The sequence below is a fragment of the Pterocles gutturalis genome, unplaced genomic scaffold (genome assembly GCF_000699245.1).
Source record: "Pterocles gutturalis isolate BGI_N339 unplaced genomic scaffold, ASM69924v1 scaffold7237, whole genome shotgun sequence".
NCBI classification, from domain to species: domain Eukaryota; kingdom Metazoa; phylum Chordata; class Aves; order Pterocliformes; family Pteroclidae; genus Pterocles; species Pterocles gutturalis.
The window spans coordinates 224,653-252,114 of NW_010115516.1; the positions used below are offsets into that span (position 1 = coordinate 224,653).

Consider the following 27,462-nt stretch of genomic DNA (forward strand, 5'->3'; position numbering starts at 1 on the left):
TGTACATTTTGCAATGATATCTGTGATCCATAGATCCCAAGCTGTATTGTAGCTGTATTCTCCAGAGGTGGTTCTGCAGTGCTTTGAATCTACATAGAGGTGCGATACCCTTCAGAATCGTCGACACCAGTGATCAGGGCGGGACTGAGTCAGAAAATGTAAATGTAGCAAGAAATTAAAAGCAGCCCATTGAGTCATATGGCCTTAGATTCCTGCACAACCAGCTCACCTTAGCATTTGCTTGTGGCTAAACTCCCATAAATAAACTCTTTACACTCACAGTTTTGTACAAACAGTCAGGAAGTGTATTTGCAAGACAGGAGATTTTAAGATCTCCTGTTAGCAGCAGAAGGAAACCCAGTCATGGGAGACTGACTGCAAGATCTGACCTGCCCAAAACTGCAAGCTGGTTAAAGCTTATCAGCAGAGAGTATTAAATCTCTGCACAACGCTGGCTTCCTCCGATGGAATAACCCCAAATACCTGTCTGAGCCTGTCAGCGTGAGGCATTGACCTTTTGCATCGTACTCCGGCTCACAGGCTGCTGGCACCGGGGGCTTCCTCCAGCTAATAGCTTACAAATCCTGGGGCACCGATGTCAGCAAGAGCACGCTGCAGAGAAATGCCAAAACATGTAGGAAATGGTTTGAGGGGACGGCAGGGAGATGGAGTTCTGGCCGAACAGAGCTGTGAGGACGCGGGCAGGCAGAGGTGTGTTTATGGAAACAAGTGCTGATGGAGTTGGATTGAATTGCTTCTCAAAAGCAAGTCGCTGCGGTGTCTCCAATCAATTTCAGCTTTATTACATGCCACACATTTTAATCAGAATCAATAATCTTCATGATAAACAATTAAACAATTATTCCTCACTCTGTAGAGTTTCTCTATTGAAATCGATGGAGTGTGGAGGCGCGGTGACGGCAAAGGAGATGTATATTGAAACACTTAGGGCATGCTTACCCCTGCGTTGCCATTCCCTGCCTCGCCTCCAAGCCGTACGGTTAATTACTCTGGAGAGATCTCCCTCAGCATTGGCGTTGGCTGGTTTGACTTTGCAGGTTCAAGGTCAGTGGGGATGGAGGGAAGAAGAGGGGAGCTCTGGGTTGAACAGCAGCAGGTCCTCCAGCCCCAGCTCTGCACATCTCCAAGCTGGGGTTCGGAAGCAGCTGCAGGAGCTGCTGAGGGTTCCCCGTTCCTTGCCAGAGAAAGCTGGTGCAGGAAGAACCTTGCCACAAACCCAGTACAACCTGCCAGGATAAGGCTCCCCCGAGTTTGAGGTCTGTTGCTAGGAAAAGGTATATTCAGTGGTGACCACCTCTGCAGGAAGAAAAGGATCAGTTTTACTGCTCCTCTTTGCAGTAGGAGGCTAAGGAATGGGATGGTTTTGAACTTCTTGTCCAGAAGTTCAATCTCCTGTGGCATTAGCACTATGAAAATCCGATCGGGCTGTCATGTTTGTCTTAGCCTGAATCTCCTCCCAAATTATGGCTTAATTACAGAACGACCAGCACCTCCCAGACAGCTGATGACCCCCCAGGGCAATGTGTCATCACGGAGTCTGCTGTTGAAGTGGGTCCCCGGAAGCGATGGATCTTCACCCATCCGATATTTTACAGTACAAGTGCGAGAACTGCCAAACGGAGACTGGCAAACCTACTCCTCTTCCATCAGCCACGAGGCAACATCCTGCATTATTGAAAGGTACGATGTGATCCCAGGCTAGCACAGAAATTCCCACCGTTTTCAATTCCAACGATTAGAAAGGCAAAGCAAGCATCACTCAGCTTCACAATCTTTTTGGGGAAGAGAGGTTAAGTGAGGTCCCTGCTCCCATTTTAGAGGTGGTGTTACAAACAGCAGTTGAGTGATTTGCTGAAGGTTGTGCAATAAATCTAATTAAAGTTGGATTGCAATGCATCTTTTTGAAGCTCTTTGTGAAAGCTCAGCACGGTAGATAACACTACTCTGGCTAAACCACGTGTAGCTACGCAATGCTCTCTAAAATACAACTAGTTAAAAATCCTTTCAGTAGTGACATGTTAAAATCCACTCTCAATGCTGCATTGCAATTATCTCTATGTAAGCTTTTCCAGATGAAATGGGAACCATTTTTGTCTGTGTTTTCCATACTGAAGTTTATAGATAGCATCAGAACGTTTAAACTTTGTTATTCGGGCTTCATTATATCCTCAGCAATGCTGTTGTAATTAAAGTCCTTGTAACATCTGTGGAAGCAATTGAATGTCTATGAGAAGGTGCTTGTTTTGCTGTCCATTTCCTCTATCGACCAGCTAGTACAAATCAGGTTATTTCTAAAAGGCCGTGAGCTTTTGGAGAATCAAGTATTCAAAGCATTCAGATAGAGATTTTGCAAGTCTATTATAAAAACATCAGTGGCGATGGTATATGGCAGCTCACTGGACATGTGCCAGAAGATCCGGATACATTGCTATCCTTTTGTCTAGCTGTGCAGAAAAAGAGAAAAGTTGACAATTATAGGTACAAATATAGACCTGATTCATTGCCTTGGAGGTGTTATACTCACCCTGAATTACACCCAGTATCTTTCCAGTCAAAACCTGTAAAATCAAGGAAACCAACTATGTCATTTAAACTTGATATTGGAATTCCTGAAGACAAAAGATCAAGAAAGATGATTCGAATTATTCAAGTTGCTGTAGGTAGGTAACGGTGTCCTAACAAGGTTGAACTGCTGAAAAGATTTTTTTTCTCCCTCTTGCTAAAAGCATTTTCCTGTGAAAGTCCAGAAGAGTAGTACATGTGTGATGTGAGAGTGCTGCCCATCAGAATCCATTATCCATTTATGTTTAATCATTCCTTACAAGTAACTTTACTTGCATTTGTAGTCAGTGTTAGATCTGCCAGCTGATGGTTAGACACTACCAATTAATTAGCTAAATCCCCCGTAACGTACAGCTCTGCATTTCTAGACTCAAAAGGCAGCCTCCCCCACACCTTCCCCTGCCAAGCCAAGACAGAAGGATCTTTGCGAAGGTTGTGTCAGCTGGAAATCGCTCTTTGTGGATCTTAAAGCACCGCATAGATAAAAAACCTGCAGGGAACCTGTTGTTACTGTCTTTGTTAAATAATCCAGATAATAGCATTAATTTGAAATGCAGTAGGAATAAAATGCACTGATCAAACGGTATGGTCTAGAGGATCAGTCAGAGGGCTGGCACTCTGCATCCCAGTGCCTGCTGCACGCTGGGTGACCCTGGGCACAACACCTGCCTCCTCTCTCCCTGCCATCCCCGTCGTGCGCTGAGGATGAGCTGACCCACAGATCTGTTTGGAGGGTATCTTGGGAAAGCACCTCTACAGCCAGGTTTTGCAGAGCCATGCAAAACTTGACTAACAGCCCATCTTGTCCTCTCCAGCAAGCCCCATTCGGAGGCTGCTCCATCAGCTGCAGCTTCGTGGCTGTTTTCTGTCCCCAATTCGGCTGTGAATCCCTGTGTGTTTTCAGGAGCTTAGGCTAATGGAAATCCGGGAAGATGCTGATGGCAGCGAGGGTGTCAACACCCCCATGTCTTGGGGGGGCTGCAAAGAACAGGCAATGTGGAGGAGAGGCAAACTACTCAATGCCTTCATCCCTTAGCCTTATTTTTTGCATTCCACAGCTTAAACCCATTCACCTCTTACAAACTGCGAGTGAGAGCAACCAACGACATCGGAGACAGCGACTTCAGTGCAGAGACCGAAGCAGTGACAACCCTGCAGGATGGTAAGCGAGGAGGAGAGGCACACCGGGGGCATCGCCATGGGATGGGCGCTCCCAGGGCTCCGGGGTCTGCTGGACCCGCTGCGGTGTGTCCTCCACCGGGACTGTGGAGGGAGAATTCAGCAGCCAGGGCAGTTTTGTTCGTAGGAGATTGATACAGGTAGTAATGAGACGTGGCTGAATTAATAACAGGGAGCCTTAAGTGTCCTGCTGTGCCCTCTGATAATGAATCATACTTTCAGGAGTCTCAGAATGGAATGAAACTCTGTTTGATTGGCTTCCAAACTCTGCACTAACCATTATCTTTGGAGAAATTGAATAATTTACAAGAGATCATTAAAAATAAATGCAGACCCATGCATACATTTGAAGAAGTTTCTTCAATTGTTTTCACTCACAATCCACATCAGTCTGCAATATGGCAAAATTGCTGAGGTATGAGTAAGAAAGAATATGGAGCTCCTGGAAACATGAGCATTTAATCCTGCAGATCAGGGCTAATAAACTGTGAATGACATTGACAAGGCTTTTATTTTTAGCCTTAGAGATCAGCTTCTAATTCCTTGATTGTATAAAGTCAATGCCTGAATGCAGAAGTAGCTTTGATGTCTTGAATGGAGAAAGGAACTCTGCAAAGTGTGAAAAAGCATCAATATTTACCCTTAGCCTGGGAATACTGGCATACACACACGCACATATATGTACATATGGTGCTAGGAATTAGCCAGTATTTAGTACAGCGTAAGGAATGACTGGTTAAATATGACCTTCAGACATAGAAGTAGGAAATAATTTTGTGAAGGAATATTTAGAGAATGTGATTTTCAAATCAGAAAAGCAAAGGACAGAGCTCAGGAGTATCCCAAGTTAAACAAGAACCCATGTAATACTGGAATAATGTGCCCAACAGCCTTTTAAAGACGACTCTTCCACCTTCCTGCACAGCAGCTGCCGTATCCATGCAGGCTGTAACTGGTACTAATGAGGGAGCACTGACTCACTGTTTTGGAATTGAAAATTTTATTTTCAATTCTCTTTGGATTCACTGTAGCTAAATCCAGAGTTGTGCTTGGCCTTCTCACAATACAATGGGGAACCAGTGTGAAAGCTTCTCACCTCCTTAACAAACCGACCGTTTATTCTGCTGAGCAAACCTGGTGCTGCCGCTAGAGCATTGCGCTGCGGAGGGCTGGCGGCTCTTGATAAGCCTTCCCTTCCCTTCCCCGTGTGTGTGTGCTGTAGACCATGGGCACGGGAATGGGTTAACCCGTGGTAAATTGAGGTATCCTAACTAAAATAATCGGTGAATACATGACACAGATTCCTAAAAACAAGGTGGGCTTGCCCCAGCTGTGGCAAAAATACCATGGAAAATTTGGGAGCAGTTTGTTCACGCTTTCAAGCATGCATGCAGCTGGTTTAACTTTTCCTTTCAAACACGTTCCAGTCCTTTGTGAGCGGCTGGCATGCTGCAGCTTTCTCCAGGTTTATGCCCTCAGCTTTTATCTTATTTCTGCTCAGGTTGCCAAGGGCACAGGGTAGAGCAAGGGATGTACGAGAAGTGTGTGGCTCCTGCCTGGGCTGCAGTGTCCGTATCCACCACCTTGCTTTTGAGATCCACCACAGAGTAGCTGGGATACAAGACTTTCTTCAGCAGCAAAGAAAGAGAGTCTGATGAACAAAAGCCGCCCGTTTTCAACCCTGTTGCTATAACTGCTTTGGTCACGTTCTTTTCTTGTTTAGTTCCAGGTGAACCACCCAGTTCTGTGTCAGTAACTCCCCACACAACTTCCTCTGTCCTTGTGCAGTGGCAGGTAGGTAGAACGAAAAATTTTGATGTTTCTGGAACAATTTTTTTGGTTGCTTTGACTTGTTGACCTCAGTGGTCCATTGCAAGGGATGTTTTCCTGAGCTGGAAGTACTGTAGTGAAGTTGAAGGACTGCAGTTACTTCATTATTTCCCTGATCTAGGCATATATGGATGGATGGAAATTTCTGGCAGTTGCTTTTACTTTGTGCCCCATGAAAGAAAGCTTGGGAGGTAAAGGAGTTTCTGTAGCGATGCCCAAGATCATTACTTGCACAGATTCTCCTGTCCTTTCATCGGTATCAGTAGCTGTGCATCTCTCCATTGAAAACATTCACCGGCGTGCGGCACTGGTGAAGGGCAGGTAATCAAAAGCTCGCTTTTGTTCGCCTCATGTACTGCCTCCTTCAGCTGCTGGAATAATCAGAAGTGTGTGCCGTGCCTGAGATCCTGTTCCTACCTTTGAGGAACTCCACATGCCCTTTTGGCTCCTTGAGAGCTAAAAATTGAGATTTCTTCAGAGAAAAGAAAGGAAGCTTGAGCTCTCTGTAATATCTCCAAGTTGGATGTGAAAGTATTTGTGCCAAGTCTGCGTTTTATAGAGGCATTTCCTCTGCCTGCCTTTATCTTTCAATACTGGCCTCCTGGGAGATGCTGGAACATTTTGTGACCCAGTGCCTGAGGTTTCTTTTTGCAGAGTGAGCATTAATAGAGGGAACCCAGCGGGGTACTGCACGTGTGCCATAACCTATCCTGGAAATGCTCTGCCCACCCTGAGACAATGTCCCACAAACAGCGTAAGGAGAACTTTGGACAGATTGCATGATAGTGAAACATGTACATAGGTGTTTACAGCACAGATGGGGCTCCTTGCATTTTTGGAGGGAAAAAAAAATATATGTATGAGGGTCTGTTTATTGCTATGCAGCAGCACTTAAAAAAATACGCCTGGCTGTAGTGCTGGGTTGCTGGCCCAAGCATAATACTGAGCAGCATCATTGCTTACAGCATGTTGAACAAATAGGAGACATGTTGAACAGTTTTACCAGAGGAATCATGGAGAGATGTAAATCTACCACCCCACCTAGAAGTAAAGCACACAGTGAAGGAAAAAAAGGTATACGGAGAGGACGTGAGGCATGATGTACTGCAGAAATAAACCTTCTCCCAATTGACTGATTATTGGTGTGTAGTTAATGCGAAATAGGTGGTTGTTTAGGTAATTGGATGCTTTTTATTTCATGAAAACGAAATGGGGTTGTTGTGCCAGAGTCATCTCAAGGGAGATGTGGGCGATTATATGTCATTACTACATGTATATTAATAGGTCCTGGTAATTCAGCCATACTATATTTTTCAAATAAACAAAAATCTTCAAGTCCCACAATAGCCTCCAATTAAGAGGAAGTTTCACAGCAGTGTCTGGAGAAATAATGTAAACTGAAAACAGCAGTCAAGCTAAATGGGAGAGTAGATTTCCAAGCAAAGCTAAATTTTTAACTTTGAGCTGTGTTAATAATTCAGAAAACAAACTCTAGATGCACTATCTGTGCTTTCAGCTGCTTGGTCCAATCAGTCCATTATTTTTAAATTTAAAGTAGGAAGAAAATAAGTAATTTCCATTGAGGTCTGCTGTATCAATAATGCAAGGTTGTTTCAAATGTTCTGGAGGATATTACAGTTAACATCGGGATCATGTACTGCTCTGCATCTACCTTAGAGATAACAATTATTCAAACTTACATTTTAGTCTTTTTTGAAATTATTTCTAAACAGCACAAAAATGTTGCTCTTCTGTACAACATTACGGGCTGCCACTCATAATCATTTTACCTGTTTCAGCAGATCCCTCAGGCCTTCCTACAAAATCCTAAATAATCCATTACGTCAAAAGCAGAGTTTTGTCTATGAAAAACAGACAGGAAGGGGAAGACCTGACCTTTTAGCAGAGTACCCTTTTCAGGAAAGGATCATCATTTCCATGGCAAGGAGAAAGACAGTTTTCAAGCCATTTATTTTCTGAGCTTTCCTGTCCTAAATTTAAAGGAAGGAAGAAATGGAGAATCACATGAAAGCGTAAGAAAACAATGCTTGCTATCAACAAACCAGCGCTGGACTGCAATGAGGAGTTGTGCTTCGTCTGTTATGGCAGAGCAGGGAGTAACAGCCTTTCTCAGCTTCAGCAGCATTTTCCTTTTAAGATTCTGTGGGATATTCCACCTCAATTTTTTTTTTTTAGTTTAAAAATGAAATTATTAATACTTAAAATAGGAAAATATTGACTCTTTCCAAGAGCACCTTTCTTCTAAGTAATAATTAACTGAAATATAAATCCATGTAGTGTTCATGGTGGGATTTTTTTTGTTGTATGAAGTTTGTTTCCATGCTGGACAGGCTTTTGTGTTCTTGCAGCCTCTCTCCTCCTTTGTGGTGATGCTCTCCAGGTGTATCTTGGTTGGACAGAGCCTCCCTTTGCCTGTGGAGCAAGCAGTCCTCAGGCTTTGTGTTGGGATTCCTCTCTGCCAGGACAGAGGGACGCGAGGACGCTGCTGTGCTGTGGAGCCCTTCCTCTGCCAGGGCACCACCAGAGCTAAAGCAACTTCAGTAGCATATAGAAAACAAAAGAGGAAAGTTAGAAGATTGGAAAAGAAAAAAAAAATCATGATAGATGTACTACTAATCATGGGCAGTAAACCATATCTCATCTTTTCCACTTTGTGGAGAACGTTTCAGGTGGTCCGTGAGCGACCGTGTCACCAGGCAGCCCTGGAGAAGGCTGTCACCTCGGTCTGTCAGCTCCGTCCTGTGAGCAAGGGGCTCAGTCTGAGACTAGGAAAGGCTGTTGTACGAGAGGCTGATTTATTTGCATTCTAAAATGGGGTCTGAGAGGGAATATCGTTGCCCTTTTGAAAATACATCTTGGGAGTAAACACCCCATAGGGAGAAGAACAATTTAACGCAAAAGGCAATGTTAGCAGAGGAACAAATGGTTATAAACTAGCTATGAATTATTTAGATTAGAAATTAAATGAAGATTTCTAACTGCCCAAGCAGTGAGGCCTGGAGCCACTTTCCAGTAGGAATACTGGGAAGCAGAAGGATTAGCCTGTTTTCTGGTGGAGCTTGCTCTGTGAAAAGGGACTTTGTACTTTTGGGGCCCCTCACGATCCTGCTCCCCTAGATAGTTCTGTAACGCAGATGCTAAATAATAGTGAAAGGTGGTCAGACCTTCTCCAAAAGGTGGAGCATTGTAATGAGCATGAACCATAGTGATGAATGAGGTTCTCCAGCCGTGCAGAGCAAGCACAGCAAGATCTCGGGACTGTTGGGGTTGCTTTCAGCAGACACTGTTCAGGACAATGGCAAGACAAGCTGGCTTCTTGCAGGAGCAGTTTCTGCTCCTTTTCCTGGTAGCTGTGTAGCTTTCTTATACTCTGATTCACATGATTTTCTTTCTTTTTTTTTTTTTTTCCCCACAAACTACAATCTTTCTACTTAATTCCTTCAGCCCTCAGCCAAAGCCAAGTCCTTCACACTGCGACAGGACAGCCCTCTCTCTCCTCTTGCCATTGTAATGAAGGAATGGAAAATTTGTGTCATTTCTGGAAGCAGAATATTGGGTTATTACCAAATATCTTCCTCCTTTCCTGCAAAAATATTGTTTCTTACTTCATTAAAATTACATGTGGTGTTACCGTCTGTTGTGACAGCATTTCACACCAGCGGTTAATTTTTCCACAATGGACAGAAGGTTTTCCTTAGTAAAGTTCTCAAGACTGCTAGGGATCTTTCTGGATTAAAGGCGAGATCGTCATTAAAATCCTTTTCATTTATACTTTCAGCCCCTTAAATTTCAGTACAAGAATCTTGAGACGATAAATGGCTCAAGGCATGTTTTTTTTCTCTGCAGTTCTTAGCCTGTATTAGGCTCATGAAAGTAATTTTTTTTTTCCCAAAATATGAAGAATCCCTTTGCTTGTCTTTATTTAAGCAAGCCATTCAGACAAAAATCTCCTTTTTGGTGTATGGGCTGTGTACCTGTGTCTGAAGGAAGATGCGAGGGGCTGTTGAAGCATCCTTGCTGAGGTATTATGTCTTTGAGCATCTTCCAGCATGTCATAGAAGAAAAAAACCTAATTTTTTGAGCCAGCCCAATGGCCACACATAGCGGACTGCCCCAAGCTGTTACAGAGCAGACCTGGGTTTGCCTGTGGGACTGGACCTGTGCAATGCACCAGAGTCCATCATGCTGTGATTCCTTTCTAAATGCCTCTCTGGGGCTATTAGACCTATTTTCATCTTCCTAATGAGAGCCAGAATACACCAGTGTTATTTTCTCATCAGTCTTTCAGTAAAATAATGCCAAAGGAAGAATGCTCTCTGAACAGTTCCCAAGGAAAATAGGCACTAAAGAAATTCTGTCTTTGACAAAGTAATTTATTTCTTTTCATGTTGGAAGAAGTGAAATACTGTTTTGCTGTTCTGCTGTTGGTGGCCAGCAACATGCATTTTCAGGGACGTGCTTATTGATATTCTTTATCGCTCACAGGTTTCTATGGACCAAGAAGGAAAGGAGCTTGGCTCTTAGCGTAGTGCACCAGGTGTCAATTTTTAAGTCAAGAGCCTTTTGTAATTGCCACAGCTGAGTGAAATCATCAAAGTTACCTTTAACTTGTGTTCTTCAAATTGCACAGCAGTTGACCCTGGATATTATTAATGGCTATTTTCACCGGAGAGCACCCTGTCCCTTTGCATAGGACCGGTGTCAGCTGCTGCCCGTTGTGATGGATGTTTGTCGCAATGCACATCTTAACAAGCCCCTTCTTAATGGGAATGTTTTTCAGCCACCCAAAGCTGAGAGTCTCAATGGCTTGCTGTTGGGATACCGGATCTACTACCGGGAGCTGGATTACGACGCTGGAGTTGGAACAGAATCCAAAACCATCCCGAACCCTTCACCTTTAAGAGCAGAGCTCACACGTAAGCCTGTGTTTTGGACCCTATGATATCCCAGAACGGTAACTTGTCATTCTACTGGACACTGTATGCCCTCTTGTTTAAGCAGGCTGGAGATTCTTTAGCTTTCACACAATCAGGGTGAAGATGCTGAAAAATGCGAATAACTCTGATCAGCATTGCTCGTAATGGTGCGCTCTAATCTACGCCAGCACGCTTTAGTTGATGTTGTGTCCCTCATGGATCTTCTGATTTCCTGCTTTCTGCTACCTCCAGTTCATTATTACCCTCGTACACTTTGTGCTGCTATCAGACAAAAAAGAGAGGGGCTTCATTTTCCTTAGTTGGGGACCTTTTTCCTTCTCGCTATTTTTTAATAGTTATAACTGACATTTTGGTTTTCTTTTTGCAGTATAAGCAAACAGCTGAGGAGAAAATTTAAGTTGAATTTTTACAGTTTCAAAGTGTTTGTCCCTATTTTGGAAGAGAATGGCAAAAATGAGCAAGAATTCTAAGGTGCATGTTTGCCGTGTTAGTCACTGGCTTTTTGGCTCACATGGAAAGAAGGGGGAGAGGGAGAGAAATAATGGAAAAATTAAAAAGCTTTTTGGACAAAGTCTAGAGAGGAAATCAGAGGGAGGAATAGACAGAATAAGATGATGGGAGGCAAAGATGTGAGCGCTCAGTAGCCTGACAGATAGGGTCCAGCAATGAGACGTGCTCACAGAGGGACGGCTTTTGTCCTGTTTGATGTCAGTGGAATACCCAGGACAAGACAATACTCATTCTAAGAGCAGCAGAATTGGGTTGGGTGAGACTTTTAATATCTTACATCATCTTCCATGTTTTCCTGAACCCCTAAAAGTTGTTTCTATGAAAACAAGTGTGATTTTTGTGGTGGTGTGGAAAAAGTGGAGGCTTTAAATACAGCGTAAGCACCCAACGCTGACCTCACTTGTATGGCCAGTGCTGAATGAGACTTCTCAGGCTGTACAGAGCTTTAACCAGGACACAGTGGAGATGTAAAGCCCCTATAGGTGTAGGTATGCATAAGTGGTTTTTTACCAGACAAAGGCTGAATGACTGGCTATGAATATTATCACGAAATAATGACTTTGGGTGCTCTGCCAGGGAGCCTCCAAGACCTGATGGTTTCCTCTCTTCCTTCTTGGCTGGCCCAGAGCTATCTTCCTGATAGCTGCAGAGTAGAAAGAAACATGCTGTACCTCTCCAGGGAGTCAAGAGAGAGAGAAGGATGGAGACAGGGGTGTTTTAAGATAAATTTCCCTCTTTCTCCTCATAATATGACACTGCTCACCTTAGTACATCTCTGTTCCTCACTGACCTGTGGTTTTGCACAGCTTGGAGCATTATTACAGTTCGCTCACAGCAGGAAATTTGAATTCTGTAAGTGGAACTGTGGGGAATCTAACACACATTTAAAGAAACAGGTCCTGTCCTATTGCGAGTGTTCGCTCTTCGTGGCCCGTGTTCCAGGTCTTTACCCTGCAGCTCTTCAGGTTTTGAATTTTGAGTGTTTGGAAATAGGGATGCAATACGCTGTGGAGAGTTTCCCCCCTAGAAATTGTTTCGGTTTTACTCATTTGTTCTATTTACTCTAGGAGTCAGACCATTTCTGTGTTGTGTATTTGTGAGATGCTCTGTTTGCGGAGGAAATGAAACCGCCCCGTGTGAGTGAGATGCTTTTGATGTGTTACGAGAGAGTGATGTGATTTTATTGCCCTTCAAGGTATGGTCCTAAAGCTCAAACTGCATATGTGTGTGCTGCATCATTTGCTTCTGTCTCTGCTGTACATAATTTGCAATAACTATTTCCTTGTACTGTAACAAGCTTTCTGCTTTGCTTACCCCGAATAGCCCAAAGCAGCTTCAAGACAGTGAACAGCAGCTCTGCATTAACGACATATGAATTAACACGTAAGTGCACATTGCCTTTAGATGAGACTCTTTGTAATGGTTCAAAATACACTATAGGCAAACTCCCGTGGTTCTCCTCAGTGGCTCTAGCAGAAATCAACACAGATAAATGATTCTGCGTTCTTGAGTTTCTTTTTTTTTTTTGAGCCTTTGCTTTCCCCACATCAAGAGGCATTGACGATGCAGGTAGGTAGCTGTCGTAAAAATGTGGCTGCTGGGAAGGTAAAATGTTATTGACTGTAACAACCCACTATTGCTGATGCTAAATGAATTTTGATTCGCTTGCTACATATTTTGCAGTCCATCCAAGTTTAGCTGTATCCCATCGTTAGCCCTATGATTCAAGCATTGCGATGCTCAGGCAGGAGCAGGAGGCCAGTTTAGAGAGGGCTCAATGAATTTATGTGCATCTCCAGAGGTGTTTTCAATTGGAAATGAATAAAATAGCATTCGACAGAGTTAAAAGGCAAGTTGCTTTGTGGTGATGATGGTTCACTAGATAGGTTTTGCCCAAGGCTTTTGAGTCACAGATTGTGATGGGCTAAAAAAAAAAAAATTAGAAAAAATGAAGCCCTATCCCCACTGCAACTTGCATGCATGAACTCTCGCGTGCTCCATTTTGTTCCACATTCAGTTAACACTAAAATCTCCCTTGTGGCTTTTCATGGCAGCAATTAAAGCTTCCGCATACAAGCTGCCCAGTACTGTATCGTACATATCTTACCATTGTGTGTTTACAAACTTAGCATCATTACTGCTCATTTGCTTGCTACAGGTTTTGCAGCCCATCTGAGTTCAGTGGTGTCACATCAAAAAGTTAGTGATGTATCAGATATCGTTTGCGGTGTGCCTGAGACCCGGGGATGATGCTGGGCTTTTAAGTCAGATTTAGGAACACAACACTTGTAAACATTTCTGTGAAATTGAAATGAGGTAAACATGTATGATTGGGCTTATTGAACCTTGCCAAACCGATAGCACGCTGTCAGCCACGGAGTTCAGGGTACTATGTGATTCATAGATAGCAGAGAAAATTATTGGCAAAGAGAGAAATTTAGACCCCTGGCCATGCGTGTCTTAATCAATTAAATGCTCATTTAAATACAGCAATTTGTATTATTGATTGCTCTCTAATTTCACTGTTAAATATTTTAGGTTATAAATATTTCTGTTAGGATTGATTCTTTTGTTCAGAAAATATGAAATCTGAAATGAAACTGCTCAGGTGCTGCCTCCCCTAATGACGTTGACATGATTCTACTCCACCCTCATTTGCATCTACTAATTACTCTCATACAATTGGGGTTTTCTAGATTTTTTTTTCACTCTACTCTCGCTCTCCTACCTCATCTGTCAGAGTAGTTTCTATATGTCAGCAAAGAAATTGGTTGCCTGATGGCCAAATGGAGTCCAGAATTCAAACCCTCTGTGATTGATGCTCAGGCTGGGGTCACTTTGAAGGAGAAGGACACCTGTGCGGTACTTCAGATGGGACTCCTCTGCAGGTCTTCTTCTGCTTCCCAGTGACGTTCTTGAGCAGTGCAGATGCTAAATGACTCCCTGGATTAAAGTTACAAGGACTAGGCAAAGGCTTGGAGCCATGTTCTTTCTTACCAGTAGAGAAGGAACCCATACATTGAACATTCAAAGCAAAGTCCTGCCTTTTTCTGTCGTCTAGAATGACCTAGAGATGTTCCCCTAGCTAGTTACCCATCAGGAGTGATTCCTCTTACTGGAGCAACACTGTGAGGAAACACTGGAAAAAATCCTGCCATGTCATTACAAACATCTTTCATGATTATGCAAATTCTGCTGCGCTGTGTGAATTAAGGAAGGATGGAAGTAGAGATTGCAATAATTGTGCTGTTTAATGGTGTATTTAGTGAGAGAGAAGTCTGGTGATGGAGTCTAAAAAATACCTGTAATACAGTATAAATAATTATATATCCTATTTTACTTTTTCAGAGTTGAAAAAATACAAGAGGTATGAAGTACTAATGACAGCATATAATGTAATTGGTGAGAGCCCTACCAGCACACCAGTGGAAGTGTTTGTGGGTGAAGCAGGTAGGTAAAAAGAAAATTAGTTGATTTTTTAAGTACTGGCATGTTTTAATATTCTCCAGATAATATTTAATGTTTGTTCAGGAAATGAATTATTTGAAAACTTCCCTGTTCACGGTCACTAACAGGTTTTTTGGAGTGTCCTCTCCTGGAACAGGTTGGCACTGACAGTTTCTTGCCATTTGAAAGCCAGTTGGTCTACACGAATAAGGGAGAAAGGGCATTTGAAAGAAAGAAGAGAAAATATTTTTTGGAGTTGCAGGAGGATGACTGGTCATACCAAATTAGCTTGAGGGAAAAATTGACTCAAGTTAAAGAAGTGAAAAGTGGAGCACAGGAAAGCCACAAGGGAAAAGAAACAAAGCTACAAAACAAGAGAGAGTTGGAAAGCTGGTTCTTTTATTGTGTAGCTCTCTGTGTAGAGGCATTGTCTGTGCACCACACCTTGCTGTATTTTTATGCTCTTGAAGTCAAGAAGGCATTGTGTCCAGTTCAATGCTCGCTGTGGAGGCAGAGAGGATGATTACTCTCAGGAACACGCAGGCTCTGTACAATCATCCAGGCTCTACAGAAGCAGAGGGTCAGTGGCACTATTCATCCTTCTACTTATTATGGGTCTAGTGCATGAATCCAGGCTGTATTTATGAAATGTAACTTGATGATCATTTTAAAATCCCTCTGTTGGAAGGGTGGTGGAGGTGGAAATTGGGATGGGACAGGTAGCTAGACTCTTCTTGGAATGGTTTGTGAAACAGGTGGGTTTGCAGAGCCCAGATAACCTGCCGCTGGGTCTGTTCCTCTCCGTATCTCTCGCTGAGAAGCGCAGGACTGGAATAGCTGATGTCTTCCTCAGAGCCACCGCGGCGGTGCCGGATTTATGGTGACCTCAGCTGGAGAGACGCTGGCGCCGAAGTAGTTGTTAGTTATGGTATCAATTTCTGCAGCGGCATATTTTGAAGCTGAGAACAAGAACAGGTGACACAGACCCTCCTGTTGTTCAGTCTGCTGCCGTGAATGAGTCTGATTACACTTCTGTTCTTCTGTCTCAAGGCTAGGATGTGGAAGCTATCAAACCCAACACTAATTCTTTTTATTATTATTCATTAAATATTCTGCTGCTCAAAACTAAGCAAAGCACATTTTTTTAAACTCTGCTGCACATTTCTTTAAACTCTACTTAACCTTTTCATTTCTAATATGGTGTAACATTCACTATCTTTCTCTGAAAACATCATAAATTAATCAGAGCAGCATGGTTCTGGAGAGACAGCTGGCAATATTTACATTTTTTTCTAGTTTGCTGCTGCTCCAACTTCTGAGACTGCAGCAAAGACAGACCCAAGTGGAGCCAACTGGATCTGGCTTCAAAATACATTTTTGTTTCAGAGCTAAAGATCTCACTGCTGTAAATGGAGCCAGCACATGCATTTGTACACATGTACACCACACAGAAAATCAGCTGAGGAAAACAAGGAAATGCTGTTATATCGTGCCTTTTAATCCCACAGTCCAGGTCTTCATTATCGTAACTCAGACAAGGAACAGGGCAGCGGAAGGAGCCAAACTTGGAAGGAAACTGAGATGTCCAGGAGAGCTCCTTTCGCAGGCAGGGCTGGTGTCTCTGAAGCTGTAGCGTGACTCAGATGTTTTTTTAGAGACACTGGATTTACCTCTGGTTAGGGACAATCCAGGTTCACGCGGTAGAAATGATGAATGGAGGATCTTCCTATTGTTGTGTGAAGTTATTACGCTTTGTTATATAACTGCCTCTTCCACCTCCAGAACTGGCTGTGATTTATCCTGTGAGTAAAGTGACTGGAGCTGGTATTGCAATTTAAGTTTTAAATTGATTTGTGACACCTTTGAGTTAAAGCATGCTGTGGAAATACAAGTTTTTGTTGTTATTGTTCGCTTGATGTTCTTACCCATGGTAAAGGCGGTTAAACAGCAAGCTGGAAAAAATGGGTCTGCTTAGCTTCAGCAATAGGGTATCCACGTTAAAAACAGAAAACCTTCCCAATAAACAACAAGTGCTGGCAACATGGGCATTGCACTGAACACAAAATGACTGAAGGAGACCAGTCCCCAGGCTGAAGGCTCCAGATAACTTCCATCTCGGTACTGTTGAACGTGCTCCGTCCTGCCGTAAGGGCTGCAGTAATTCTGGTAGGTGTGAGAATGTTCCTCTCTCAGTTATAAAAAGGAATATACAGCATGTGCCTTGGGGGAAATGTGCTGCGTTTAGGCCAGTTCAGTGAAAATACCCGATTCTGTGCCGTCCTGGTGGGTGTTTCATACAGTGTGGGGCACCTAGAATAACACTGGCCGTTAATGTGCTGTTCAGCTCCAGGGTCTGGTGCAGCCAGACGAGTGGGGCAGAAGTATCTGTAAATCCTTCCTTCCCTCTTGGGCTCTCCCCTGTTAGATTTGAAAATTTTCTTGTGATTGTATCTGGATTTTTAGAGTAAAAGGGCAAGTAGGCAATGGAGCCCCCTGACAAACTTAAAAAAAAAAAGCCATTAAAACCAACCTTCTGGCGGTTTTGCTGATCAAACGAGTGAAAAGCACCTGAACTGGGGAGTTTCTCTTGAGTCCTGGCATGCTGGTGAGCTGTACCCCAGCCGACAGCCTTCTCTGGCAGCACAGGCACTCGGGTCTCGCTTGGATCCAACTGATCGGCAGGGGAAAATTTTGGGGGAGAACAACCTGCTGGTAGGCAGCAATGGGCTAGACACAAGAAACAGACCTCTGTGTCCCGAGCTGCCTGGTGAATAAAGGAGCTGGATACAAGTGGTTTGGGGTTTTGGGGGTTCTTTTTTTTTTGCTACAGGTGGAGCAAAACCTTTTCCTTGTTACAGTAGCCCGTAAGATCGAAGCCCCGGCAAAGGCTCTGTTTTGAGTTCTACCTGGATGTTTGCAAAACTCCCTGATGTGAAGAGCAATTCCTCTCCTCTGTGCCAGGAGCATGGGCTGGGAGTCCTTGTGCCCAGCGCAGCCGGGAAGGATGCTCTGCCCGTTCAGTCTGAACAGAGCCAGCGTCCTTCCCCCGCCTGCCTCGGGCACCTGGATCCCTCTCCTCCACGGACCAGCAGATCCTCCTACCATCGCCTTTGTGGAGCTGGCTGCAGCTCTGCCCTGCTCATTAGAGAACCATGTGCATCTCTCAACAAATGACAGAAAAATTGAAAGCCGTCACTTGCAGAAATTAGGAAGGGACTTGCAGCCCTGTCGGCAAGCCCACTCCTCGCCTTATTAATTCATTTAACAGTTCAGCTGTCAGGGATGCTGGCTTTGATTGGGAAGGCAGGGAGAGGCTGTGTACTGGTGATATTCATCCCAACCCTAAATGCAGCTGTTACCAGAGGTGCTGTTCTTCTCGGCTGAAATTAAGACTGCGTTAGAGCAGCCACTATATCAAGAGCATTATTCTACCAGGTTGCTGTCGCTATCTGATTGTGCGGTGGGCTCTGGAGTTCAGGAGGCTCCACTCCCTGCATTGTAATTAAACAGAAATCACAGGTGTGCTTCACCTAGTTCGGGAAAGTGAAGAAAATGGAAGGTGGCAATACAAATCCTGTGCTAATGAGCCTGCAGCCTCCAGTGCTTCTCCCGTATACTGCGAAGCTGTTCTGGATGAAAAATAATGGAATTCATAATTTCTTCCAGCAGCTGCTGCTGGAGGAGAGCGTATGTGCGCGGAGAGGAGGTAGCAGGAGGAGTGAAGTGCACCCAGAGACGCTAGCCTTTAAACAGGTTGTAAATCCATTTATGTGAAGAGGGGAGTGATGTGTGTCATTATAACTGATGGTGACATCGGTGACCTTCAGAATTCACAAGAACTGATGAGGCTGCTTTGTTGTTATTCTTTTTAATAATGATGTCTGAGAGCTAGTTCTGCAATGGGAAAGAGAAAAAGTAAAAAGGGCTGGAAGGCAGAGACTTCTTAGAAGTCCTCCATTGAAATGCTGCCTTGGTTGCTAGCATCCTCTTTCAGAAAAGCAGGTTTTCTGGCCATCTCCCTTTCTTCAAAGCGAACCTGTAGCTTGAAAAGGAACAGGAGTGGGAAAGGGGGATGATGGCTTCTTACCTCTCTTTTCTTGCCATCTTTAAATACTTGAATTTACCTCTTGGTGCAAAGTTTGCAGATGGCAAAGCAAATTTCTCTCTAATCACTGTTATCCACAACTATTTTCATCTGCCCTCCTGCGTACAGCTCCGCAGGTATTCCTGGAGGTCTCAAACTTTATTTTGTCCACCTGTAGCTGACGTATGGGTGGCAGCTCTGCTCTGCCAGTAACATCAGGGGAAGCATGCAGAGCTGCCTGGACTTCTCCAGCATCTTACAGGCAAGAAACAGAAACCATCTGGAAAGCTCCAAGACCAAAAATAGTGATTTAGGTTTGGGAAAGAGAAGATAGCATAGACAAAATAAGCCATGCTAAGGAGCAAGAAGCCTCATAAGGAGGCAAAGACTGGACTGCAGGCACCTGGCTCCCCTTTGCTGCTTCTAGCAAAGAGTTCTTGTCCCTTCTTACCCGGTTATCTGTGCTTGGGTAATGTCCCTCGTGCTAATGCCAGAGCAGGTTGTCAGAACAAGACTGCTTTGTCCTTGAGTGTTTGCATCTGTTTCTGCAGGCTTCACTCTTTTCATGCATTCACACAAAATACCCTGCATGGTGTCACCTCCCCATTGTAGGTGACTTTCTGGAGAAGGGAGTCCCTCAGCACTACCTTGGGCCCCCCTTTTCTCCTTTAGCACAGAAGTTTTATTTCCTTCCCTGCCCTGAATGTAGCTGAGAAGATGCCGTGCGGAGAAGTCCCCTGTGCCTCCTTGTTAACAGCCTACAAGAGGAATGACAACATTTCAACGCATTAGAGCTGGCAGCTTCAATCAGCCTGCCGTGGCCCCCTCGGCTGTTTTCTCCTATCTGTTGGGGACACGTGGGCCAGGGCTCGTGCTGCCTGGCTGTGCTTATGCAGATAGGGAGCACGTTGCTGCTGGCACAGCTCGGAGAACCGGGTGGGCATTTCCATCCCGGACGCCACTGGAGGAGAGAAGGAGGAGGATTATCGTGGCCATTTCACATTGCGGTAGTCTAAAACCTGTCAGCCTAGGGACAGTAGCTTCCCTTGATAAACAAAGGGGATGGAGGGAAGCTATTGGAAAGTACTATAATGAATAAGTTATTGGTTTCACTTGCTCAAACTTTAAACTAAGGGGTTGACCTTCCTTGGCACTTTAAAAGCACCAAGCCTTTGAGCTGCCGAGGTATTTGCAATTGACAATTCTGAACACCAGCAAAAGGCTATTTTGAGGGGATGGCAGAGTGTTAGAAACACTGATTTTCCTTTTCCACTCCCCTTTAAATTTAAAAAATCTTCAGAGCGATTCCAATATCGTGCTCAATTGTGAATGAGCTTTCCACAGCTGTCCTGGGAACGCCCTGCTCCAGGAGTGACACCGGGTTCCATCCTGTCCCCAGTGTCTTTCTCCTTAAGGAAGGAGAAATTCTCCTCCAAGTTTGGAGTTAAAGATCCGAGTCATGTTCTCCAACAATGCACTAGAAGAGAAGAGCAAGAAAGGGAAACTATAGGAGGATGGAGAGGGGAAAAAAAATAGTGGTGAGATGTTTCCTGTTTGGACTGGGAACCTTTTTTCAGTTTCTCTTGCATTACTGGAAACTCTTATACCTGTATCCTAACAGCCTTCCATTTCTGAGAGCAGGACCAGCCACTGGTTACATCCCATCAGTATTTCCTAGTGGATTTTAAAGCCCTCCAGACTCACTCTGTACATGGTTTCCACGTGAGGCTTGTCTCCAGCAAGTCCAATTTGGATTTGTTGTTCCCATCAGTGCAGCTCTACTGGTGGTAATAGCTGTATAGATAGCACTTGGTTGCATTATCTAATCCTGCAGGGCTGTGACAGGATGGTAAAAAATAACAAACGAAAGTGTGCCTGCATTAGAGCATCAGTCATTGCTTGTGTTACTGGTATTGCTGCGCTGCTGGGGAATTGTGGATATGAATTTTCTGTATAAACCTTGGCTCCCTTTCCTACTCAGACTTGCTATTTCCTTTTAAGGGTAGTTTTATGTTCTTAATTTGTTTACAGATAAGCACAAAGGTTTCATAATTAAACTTTCAAATTGGGTAGCTTAGCTCAGTAGCTGCTCTTATAATGGTAAGACAGAAAATAACTGTGTGCCGCCAGTGTGAGTCTATGGAAGAAGTGTCCTTAATGTCAACATGTCAAAAAGACATCCCTGCAGCTCTCTGGAGACTGAAATCTAATGTCAAGGCAGAAGGAAGCAAAGTCTAAGTGAGAGTCATACTGCTGTCAAAGCAAGTTATTCTACCATATAGGAAAAGGAATGTTAAGAGAATGCGCTGGAAAGCAGTGTCCAGATTGAGACATAGATTTGATGGGCTTATTTGACATCTTTAATTCTCCATCGACAATTCAGAAGCTCCCTAAAATGATTTGCAATGTTTTCATGCTGCAAGTAAAAGCTGAATGCGCGCCTCATTAACAGCTCATTAAGTTGTTAATATTGGTCATAAGCAGCCTTTGGTACAGCACAATGCTTTATACAGTGCGGCAGCTCCTGCTTAGCTCTGGTTTAATTGCCTCCTTTTATCACATCTCAGTGTAGGAAAGATGTTTCTGCCCAAGCAAAAATATCATCGGGTTTTGATCAACTGAGCTTGCTTGTCTCTGCCACTGCAATCGCTGGAGTGGGCGGCGTCGGGCTGCAATTGCCGGGCGACGTTTTGCTGAGATGATGAACTTCCATCTTACAAACCCAACAATTTGGTGTCGATTTTTAGTACTGACTGTAGGCTGAGACAGACTCTCTGTGCTCAAATTCATCACCAGGGCTCCTGTCTTTGTTCTGTAGTTGGTGCAAGCAGCAGTGGGAGCAGCAGGACAAATTGGCTGTTCTGCGGCAGTGTTATATGGGCTGTGAAGAAGCGAGTGCGGGGACATCCCTGCGCAGTACACAGAACAGAGGGATGACGAGCCTGATCGTGTATGCAAAGCCTTACTGAACTAACAGCAGAGCTACTCCATTAAAAGCAAAGGAATTAACCTTCCTTTCAAAAACATGAGCAATCAGTAGTAAAGTAAAACGGCCCATAAATTGTGCTGGTGAAGAAGCGGGGAAGCCACTGGCTGGTAACTTACGTTCAAGCAGACACAGGCAGGAGCTGGAGTATTTTTGACTCAAGGGTTATACTTGCAGACACATTGCTATTTCCTCTAATTGTGCAGTCCTGCTCTGTTTGTTTTCAGTCATCCTGGGATATGTGAGCGAAATGTTGTAAGTATTTTCATATAGGTCTCAACTCCCGTGGCTTTGCCTCCTCTGTACGGCTTTGCTGTGAAGCCAGCTGTAGAGAAACACAGTTGGTTTTCCTTTCTGACATCTGTTTGCTGTATCCGTCGTCAATCATGGAACTGGAGGCATTTCAGGTTCCCTGTTGTAAACTGAAAACAAAAAAGTTGCCATTTTTTTTTCTTATGAAAGCATGAATTAGCAACACTCTAAAACATTTTGGCCACAACAATCCAGACACTGAGATGATCTGGGGGTATAGACTCACAGTGATGACTCAGGGATGCTGTGACTGCAAAGAGAAAACTCTCGCACAAAGTTGAGAAAATGTAGATTTAATCTCTCTCTCCCCAGCAGCACAAGATCACAGTCTTTTGTGGGCTCCCTGGGGTTCCCAACCTGTAAATCCTAAATTAATCCCTCATGGGGGTCAGCTGCCCAAACGTGCATCAAAAGCCAGAGCGAAAGCTTATCTGAGTGGCAGATCTCACCTGCTCAGTTTGACTTGTTTTGATATGGCTTTTAACATTTGGTTTATGGCAAACCCAGCTGAGATTCACCCTAATTATTTGGTAGGCTCCCTTGTCTTTAGTGGAGCATAGGGAGTTGTTGGTGCTTATTAGGCTCTAGTAGGTGCTGCTGCTACTTTTAGTGAACGTTATGTGGGTGCTTTTGTCGGCTGCCATGAACTTGTGCTGCTATGATAGTCCAGTGTGGGATTAACAAATTATGATGAGTGGAACATGACTATAAAGGGAGGAGGAGGAGCCTTGGGAACCAGAGAACCTGGGGAAATAGTGTGGAGTGGGTAATTTTGCCTTTCTCTAATGGTTAGAGTTTTTTACAAGAGTTGAGAGCGGTGCTTTCCCAGCTGGTGCTGCTCTCACCCCTCCTGGTGCACGTGAAGGAGGATCTGGCTGGAGTATCAAACCCTCAGCAGTTCTTCCCCATCCCTTACACCCTTGAACAACCTTCGGTACCTCCTGGGGGTGAATCCTGTGCTCATCAGAGCTGACACCGCTCTCCATTACACAACTTTCACACTGGGTTAGCTCTACTAGCTGTAGCGCAGCTAACCCTGATTTGCATTGATGAAAGCGAGAGGGGATTTTAGCTCGTAGGGTTATGCCTGGATGTTTGTTTGCGCATACCTAATGCTTGTCAGCCTCTCGCTGTTCCTGCTCATGGGTCCGTCCCTGCTGACTGATGGGTTGCCTGCCTGCATGCGATCATATCCTTGTTGACACAACAGAAATAGAGGAAAAAGCTCATTTGATTATTTCCCCCCGCTTCTGTTTGAACCACCTGTATGCCCTTTCCAGAGGCAGTCTGACAGTTCTGGAAAGGTTTTACTTTTGGGCCAGGCGCTCTCAGTCCCTTGATGGATAATCTCGGTATGCAATGTGATAGCCTATTTGAGGTTTGTGTTAGCTAAGTAGAACGGTGGGCTTCAGCAAAAGAAAAGCATGTAGTTTTTGTTTGCAGGCTCTAACTAATTCACAGTACTGCTCCATGAGATTTGCCTCCGTTGGAGGCATTGTGATGCAATCGCGGTAACTTTTTCTGCATTGCTCAGGTCGTGTCTGTCCCATGAAAATCCTGGATTGCACATGGCTCATTGGGAAATCTGAATTCCACATTAAAAGATTAGTAATCACAGCAACAGCGTTTTCACCACCGCTGGAAGAGATGGTGAGGGACAGGATGAGAATTACTTCTGCTTGAGTCACTTCCTAGTTTATAAAGGTTCTTCATGAATAAGTCATATCCGTGGAGGTTTCCTCACAACATGATTGCCTCCTCAGTTCAAAAAAAGTGGCATTGGCTGATAACCTCCTAGAGTGTGGGTTGGTGGAAAGGATACTCTGTTTCTAGCCCTTGTTCCATTTCAATGTTTTTCCAATATGTGCAGTGAATGTCATCTCTTCTTCCTTCCACCCTCTACCCTCGCCTCCCTCTCATCTCTGCAGATGCTGAAGACATGTCTGGCCGATGCTGGAAAGCTTCCCAGCGCTAAGAAAAGAAGCTGGGGATGTTACATTTGGGTATCATTTGCAGCTGCTTTTATTTATGCATTTTCATGACTTTAATACTCTTAAAAATTTGATGTGGCAAAACACAGCTACTGTACTAAGTGTCGCCGGGTGTTTGCCTGCCCAGATAATATGGCACAGAGTAAAGCAATTGCAGGTGTGCTAGATTCCCAAAGTCCCCATCCTGACAACTGTTCTCTTTCTCTTCTCCACCTCTTCTTCTCCACCAAGGCAGGTTTGTCTGTTTATGTTTCTATTTTTGCATTGATGAGATTGTGCTTCCTCTTCATCAGTGTTCATGAGGGTGAGAGAGATGTTGTTCTTCTTGTATTGACTTCCATTGGTCTCTTGTATGTTAGAAAATGTTTCAGTTTCTCTTACACCGATCTATGCAACTGTGTAAATGAACACATGCATCACATGTATCAACAGCCCTGAAAAAGGGATATTTCTTACTAAAATCTGGCTTTTACAACTGCTTTAAGCTTATCTCCCACCCAGTAGGAGGTTGGGCTTCTCAAAGCTGGGGGAGATCAGATTGCTCCTTCCCTGAGACCCATTTCAAGCCGCAGGGTAACACAAGCCTGATGAAGTTCGTAACTGGCAGAGCACTGCGGTTTGGTGCCAAATTGTCGTGCCTGAATAAGAGGGTCCAAAGTCAGCCAATGGACTTGTGGTGGAAGTGTTAAGACCCACAACCTCTGCATGTGGGTCTGCCTGTCTTCTTGCATCTGAAATACATCTGAGTAACCCCAGAAAGTGCAGTCCTGGGAAAAAGCGCATACATCCATCATAAAACGTAGCCTAGCTTAAAACAGCTAGGAATTGGTGGGAAACATCTTTTGCATTCTAAATATAGCTTGTGCTGCTTTGTCACAGCGGAAAGCAGCTTCGCAGTAGGTGTTTTTGAAGCACAATTAACTAATTGTTATTGAACTAATCAGCGTTGCTCGCGCAGCATTCCTGATGGCACGGAGGTACCGCTGCACGGGGGGAGCGTTCCTGGCTCCCACCTCTCTTTTTGCAAACACTGTAGGAAAATGGCCAATAAACACTGAACATTTTTCTCTCATGCTGCTTTTTCTTCATGGGAGGAGTGACTGCAAACATCTGCAGATACACCTCTTTGTTCTTTCTTGGGAGGTACCATCCTCGTGTTCCTTCTCTAAGCCCATACTGCGAGAAAACCTCTTGCGTCTCACTTTGCCCATTCTGCAGATCAGTCTCGCTGTTTTATCTTGTGACCTTCTGTTTGTTTTGTTGTGCTTGTTTTTCATAATCCACTTAACTGTTGCTTATCTACACTGTAACTGGAGGGCAGTGGCTGCAACGGGAGAAGAAACAATCCGTTCTCCACACCACTGCAGGGACAGAACTTCAATACAGGGAGGATAGTTTAGGTTAGACATTGGGGGAAAAAAAAAAAAAAAAAGGAAAAGATAAAAAGGCAACCTGAGAGTTATTTTAAAAGTTATCAAAATAGGGATATTCTGTCAAAGTTTGTGTGGGAATGGCAGGGGAATCTGGGAAGAGGTCAGTGATCAAGATGGCACAAAATATCTGATGCGGGAGGAGGCTTGTCTGGGTGCTGTCCAAATCATGGAATCACAGAATGGTTTGGGGTGGAAGGGCCCTTAAAGCCCATCCAGTGCCACCCCCTGCCATGGGCAGGGACACCTCCCACTAGCCCAGGTTGCCCAAAGCCTCATCCAGCCTGGCCTTGCATCCACAGCTTCTCTGGGCAACCTGGGCCACTGCCTCACCCCCCGCACAGGAAAACATTTCTTCCTCACATCTCATCTAAGTCTCCCCTCTTCCAGCTTCAAACCATTCCCCCTCATCCTATCCCCACACCCCCTGATCCAGAGCCCCCCCATCTCTCCTGTAGCCCCCTTTCAGCACTGGAAGCTGCTCTAAGGTCTCCCCGGAGCCTTCTCTTCTCCCGGCTGAACACCCCCAACTCTCAACCTTCCAGCTCTGCTTTCCATGACCGTGTGTGCCAGGAACCGGTGTGTGAGCTCTGGAGGTGCGGTGTGTGCGGGTACATGCTACACTGAATATCGCTGTGTCCTGTCTTGCAGTTACTCGCTAGGTAGGTGAGATTACAGCTGGTAGGTCAGAACATGCTGCAGCCACCACTCCATTATAACGTGCAGACACACAGATTAGAGGCTTTTTAGGCCTGGAGCTGTCTCTTTGTTCTGTGTTTATGCAACACATTGTGCAATGAGATTCTGGCCTCTAGGTGCTAACACCAAAATGCAAATATATTGATTACTAGGGAATAAAAGGAGGCATGTTCACAAAAGCATGCTTTGATGAGCTGGGGGTGAATGCTTGCTAGATAGAAAAGGATCAGAGGTCTTTACAAAAGAGAAATTTGCTTAGGATTGTTGGGAACTGGGGGATCAAGCTGATGCACTGAAAATCTTCAGTCTCTTTCGCTGCATTTTTTTCCCATTTTTTTGCCTGTGTGTTTATTTAAAAGCCATGAGTATCAGGGAATCTTGTCCCAGACTTGTCTGTGAATTTCCTGACATAATACTGGCATAATAGAAACAATTAGAAAATCAGTAGAGGAGAAATCTTTTGCTACCCAGAAATTGGAGCAGATGTAAAAGCAGCAAGGAATGCTTCATAAAAACAGTTATTAAATTTACTCAATGAATCACAAGGATTTGTAGCCTACCTGTGCTACAGAGCATCGCGGCAACTGTCGCTAAGAAAAGGAATAGTAGCTTCATGTTGATTAAAAGCTCTCAGTGCCACACAGCCCAGAGAGCAAATATCCCAAGCAAGCAGCGAGAAAAACTGGCGTGAGCCTCCTGCAACACGTGGAGCTCCGGTGCAGGCAGGCCACGGGGGATTTAAAGCACCTTCTCTGTAAAGGTTATAAGCATTTGCAAGCTCAAATTGACGGCGGTATGAGCAGAGGCTGCTCAGTACGGCTGGAAAATGAGGGCAGTGAGATGTTTAAATGTGGATTTAGATGTGTAACTTTATTCACGGGCTCATTTTGACTCTCTGACTGCGTTTCCAGATGGATTTGTTGTCTTTACGTGATCCTGCCAACATCATCCCAGCCTGTAGATGATGGTGGTTTTGCACTAATTACTGTACAACCTGCTCAGCCTTTCTCCTGACTTTTTGGCTGTGAGTTTCAAGGAGACAGTCTCAAAGCTGAATTGAAATCAGATAAGAAAAGAAATGTTTACAAATATCTGCATGAGATTCCAAGGCAGGATTACATGCACAGAGTTAGACTTCATGAGTACATACTGGGTTGTTTTTTCAGGGAAAGCAAAATGCTTTCCACTTGCCAAGAGCTGAGTTTGGACCCTCGGGGGTCTGTGTCACTCCTGCTCTGGTTGATAATGTCACTAACACCTGAAGCAGTGTGAGGTATGCAGCTTTAACCTTGCTTTGTGTGTATTCCTGATTTGAACAGCTGTGAAAAAATTCAGAGCTCAGTAATCTTGAACTGCATTCCTAGAAGGTAAAATGCTTTTGAATTCACCTCTAAAAAGCACTTGCTTTTGTTGGCACAGGCTGTCCATACATTCTGTGAATGGTTTGGGGTTT

At 44.3% G+C, this 27,462-nt stretch overlaps 1 protein-coding gene across 1 annotated transcript in view; it reads left to right on the plus strand.

Annotated features, from left to right (window-relative positions):
- SDK1 (sidekick cell adhesion molecule 1) overlaps nt 1–27,462 on the plus strand; it is a gene marked incomplete at its 5' end in the record, with an annotated part of 281,508 nt that overhangs the window by 224,016 nt on the left and 30,030 nt on the right. Inside the window, 6 exons of the mRNA XM_010075218.1 lie at nt 1,500–1,701; nt 3,642–3,745; nt 5,486–5,556; nt 10,394–10,529; nt 12,384–12,443; nt 14,409–14,510. Coding sequence (XP_010073520.1) covers nt 1,500–1,701; nt 3,642–3,745; nt 5,486–5,556; nt 10,394–10,529; nt 12,384–12,443; nt 14,409–14,510 — 675 coding nt within the window. The remainder of the gene's footprint in view (nt 1–1,499; nt 1,702–3,641; nt 3,746–5,485; nt 5,557–10,393; nt 10,530–12,383; nt 12,444–14,408; nt 14,511–27,462) is intronic.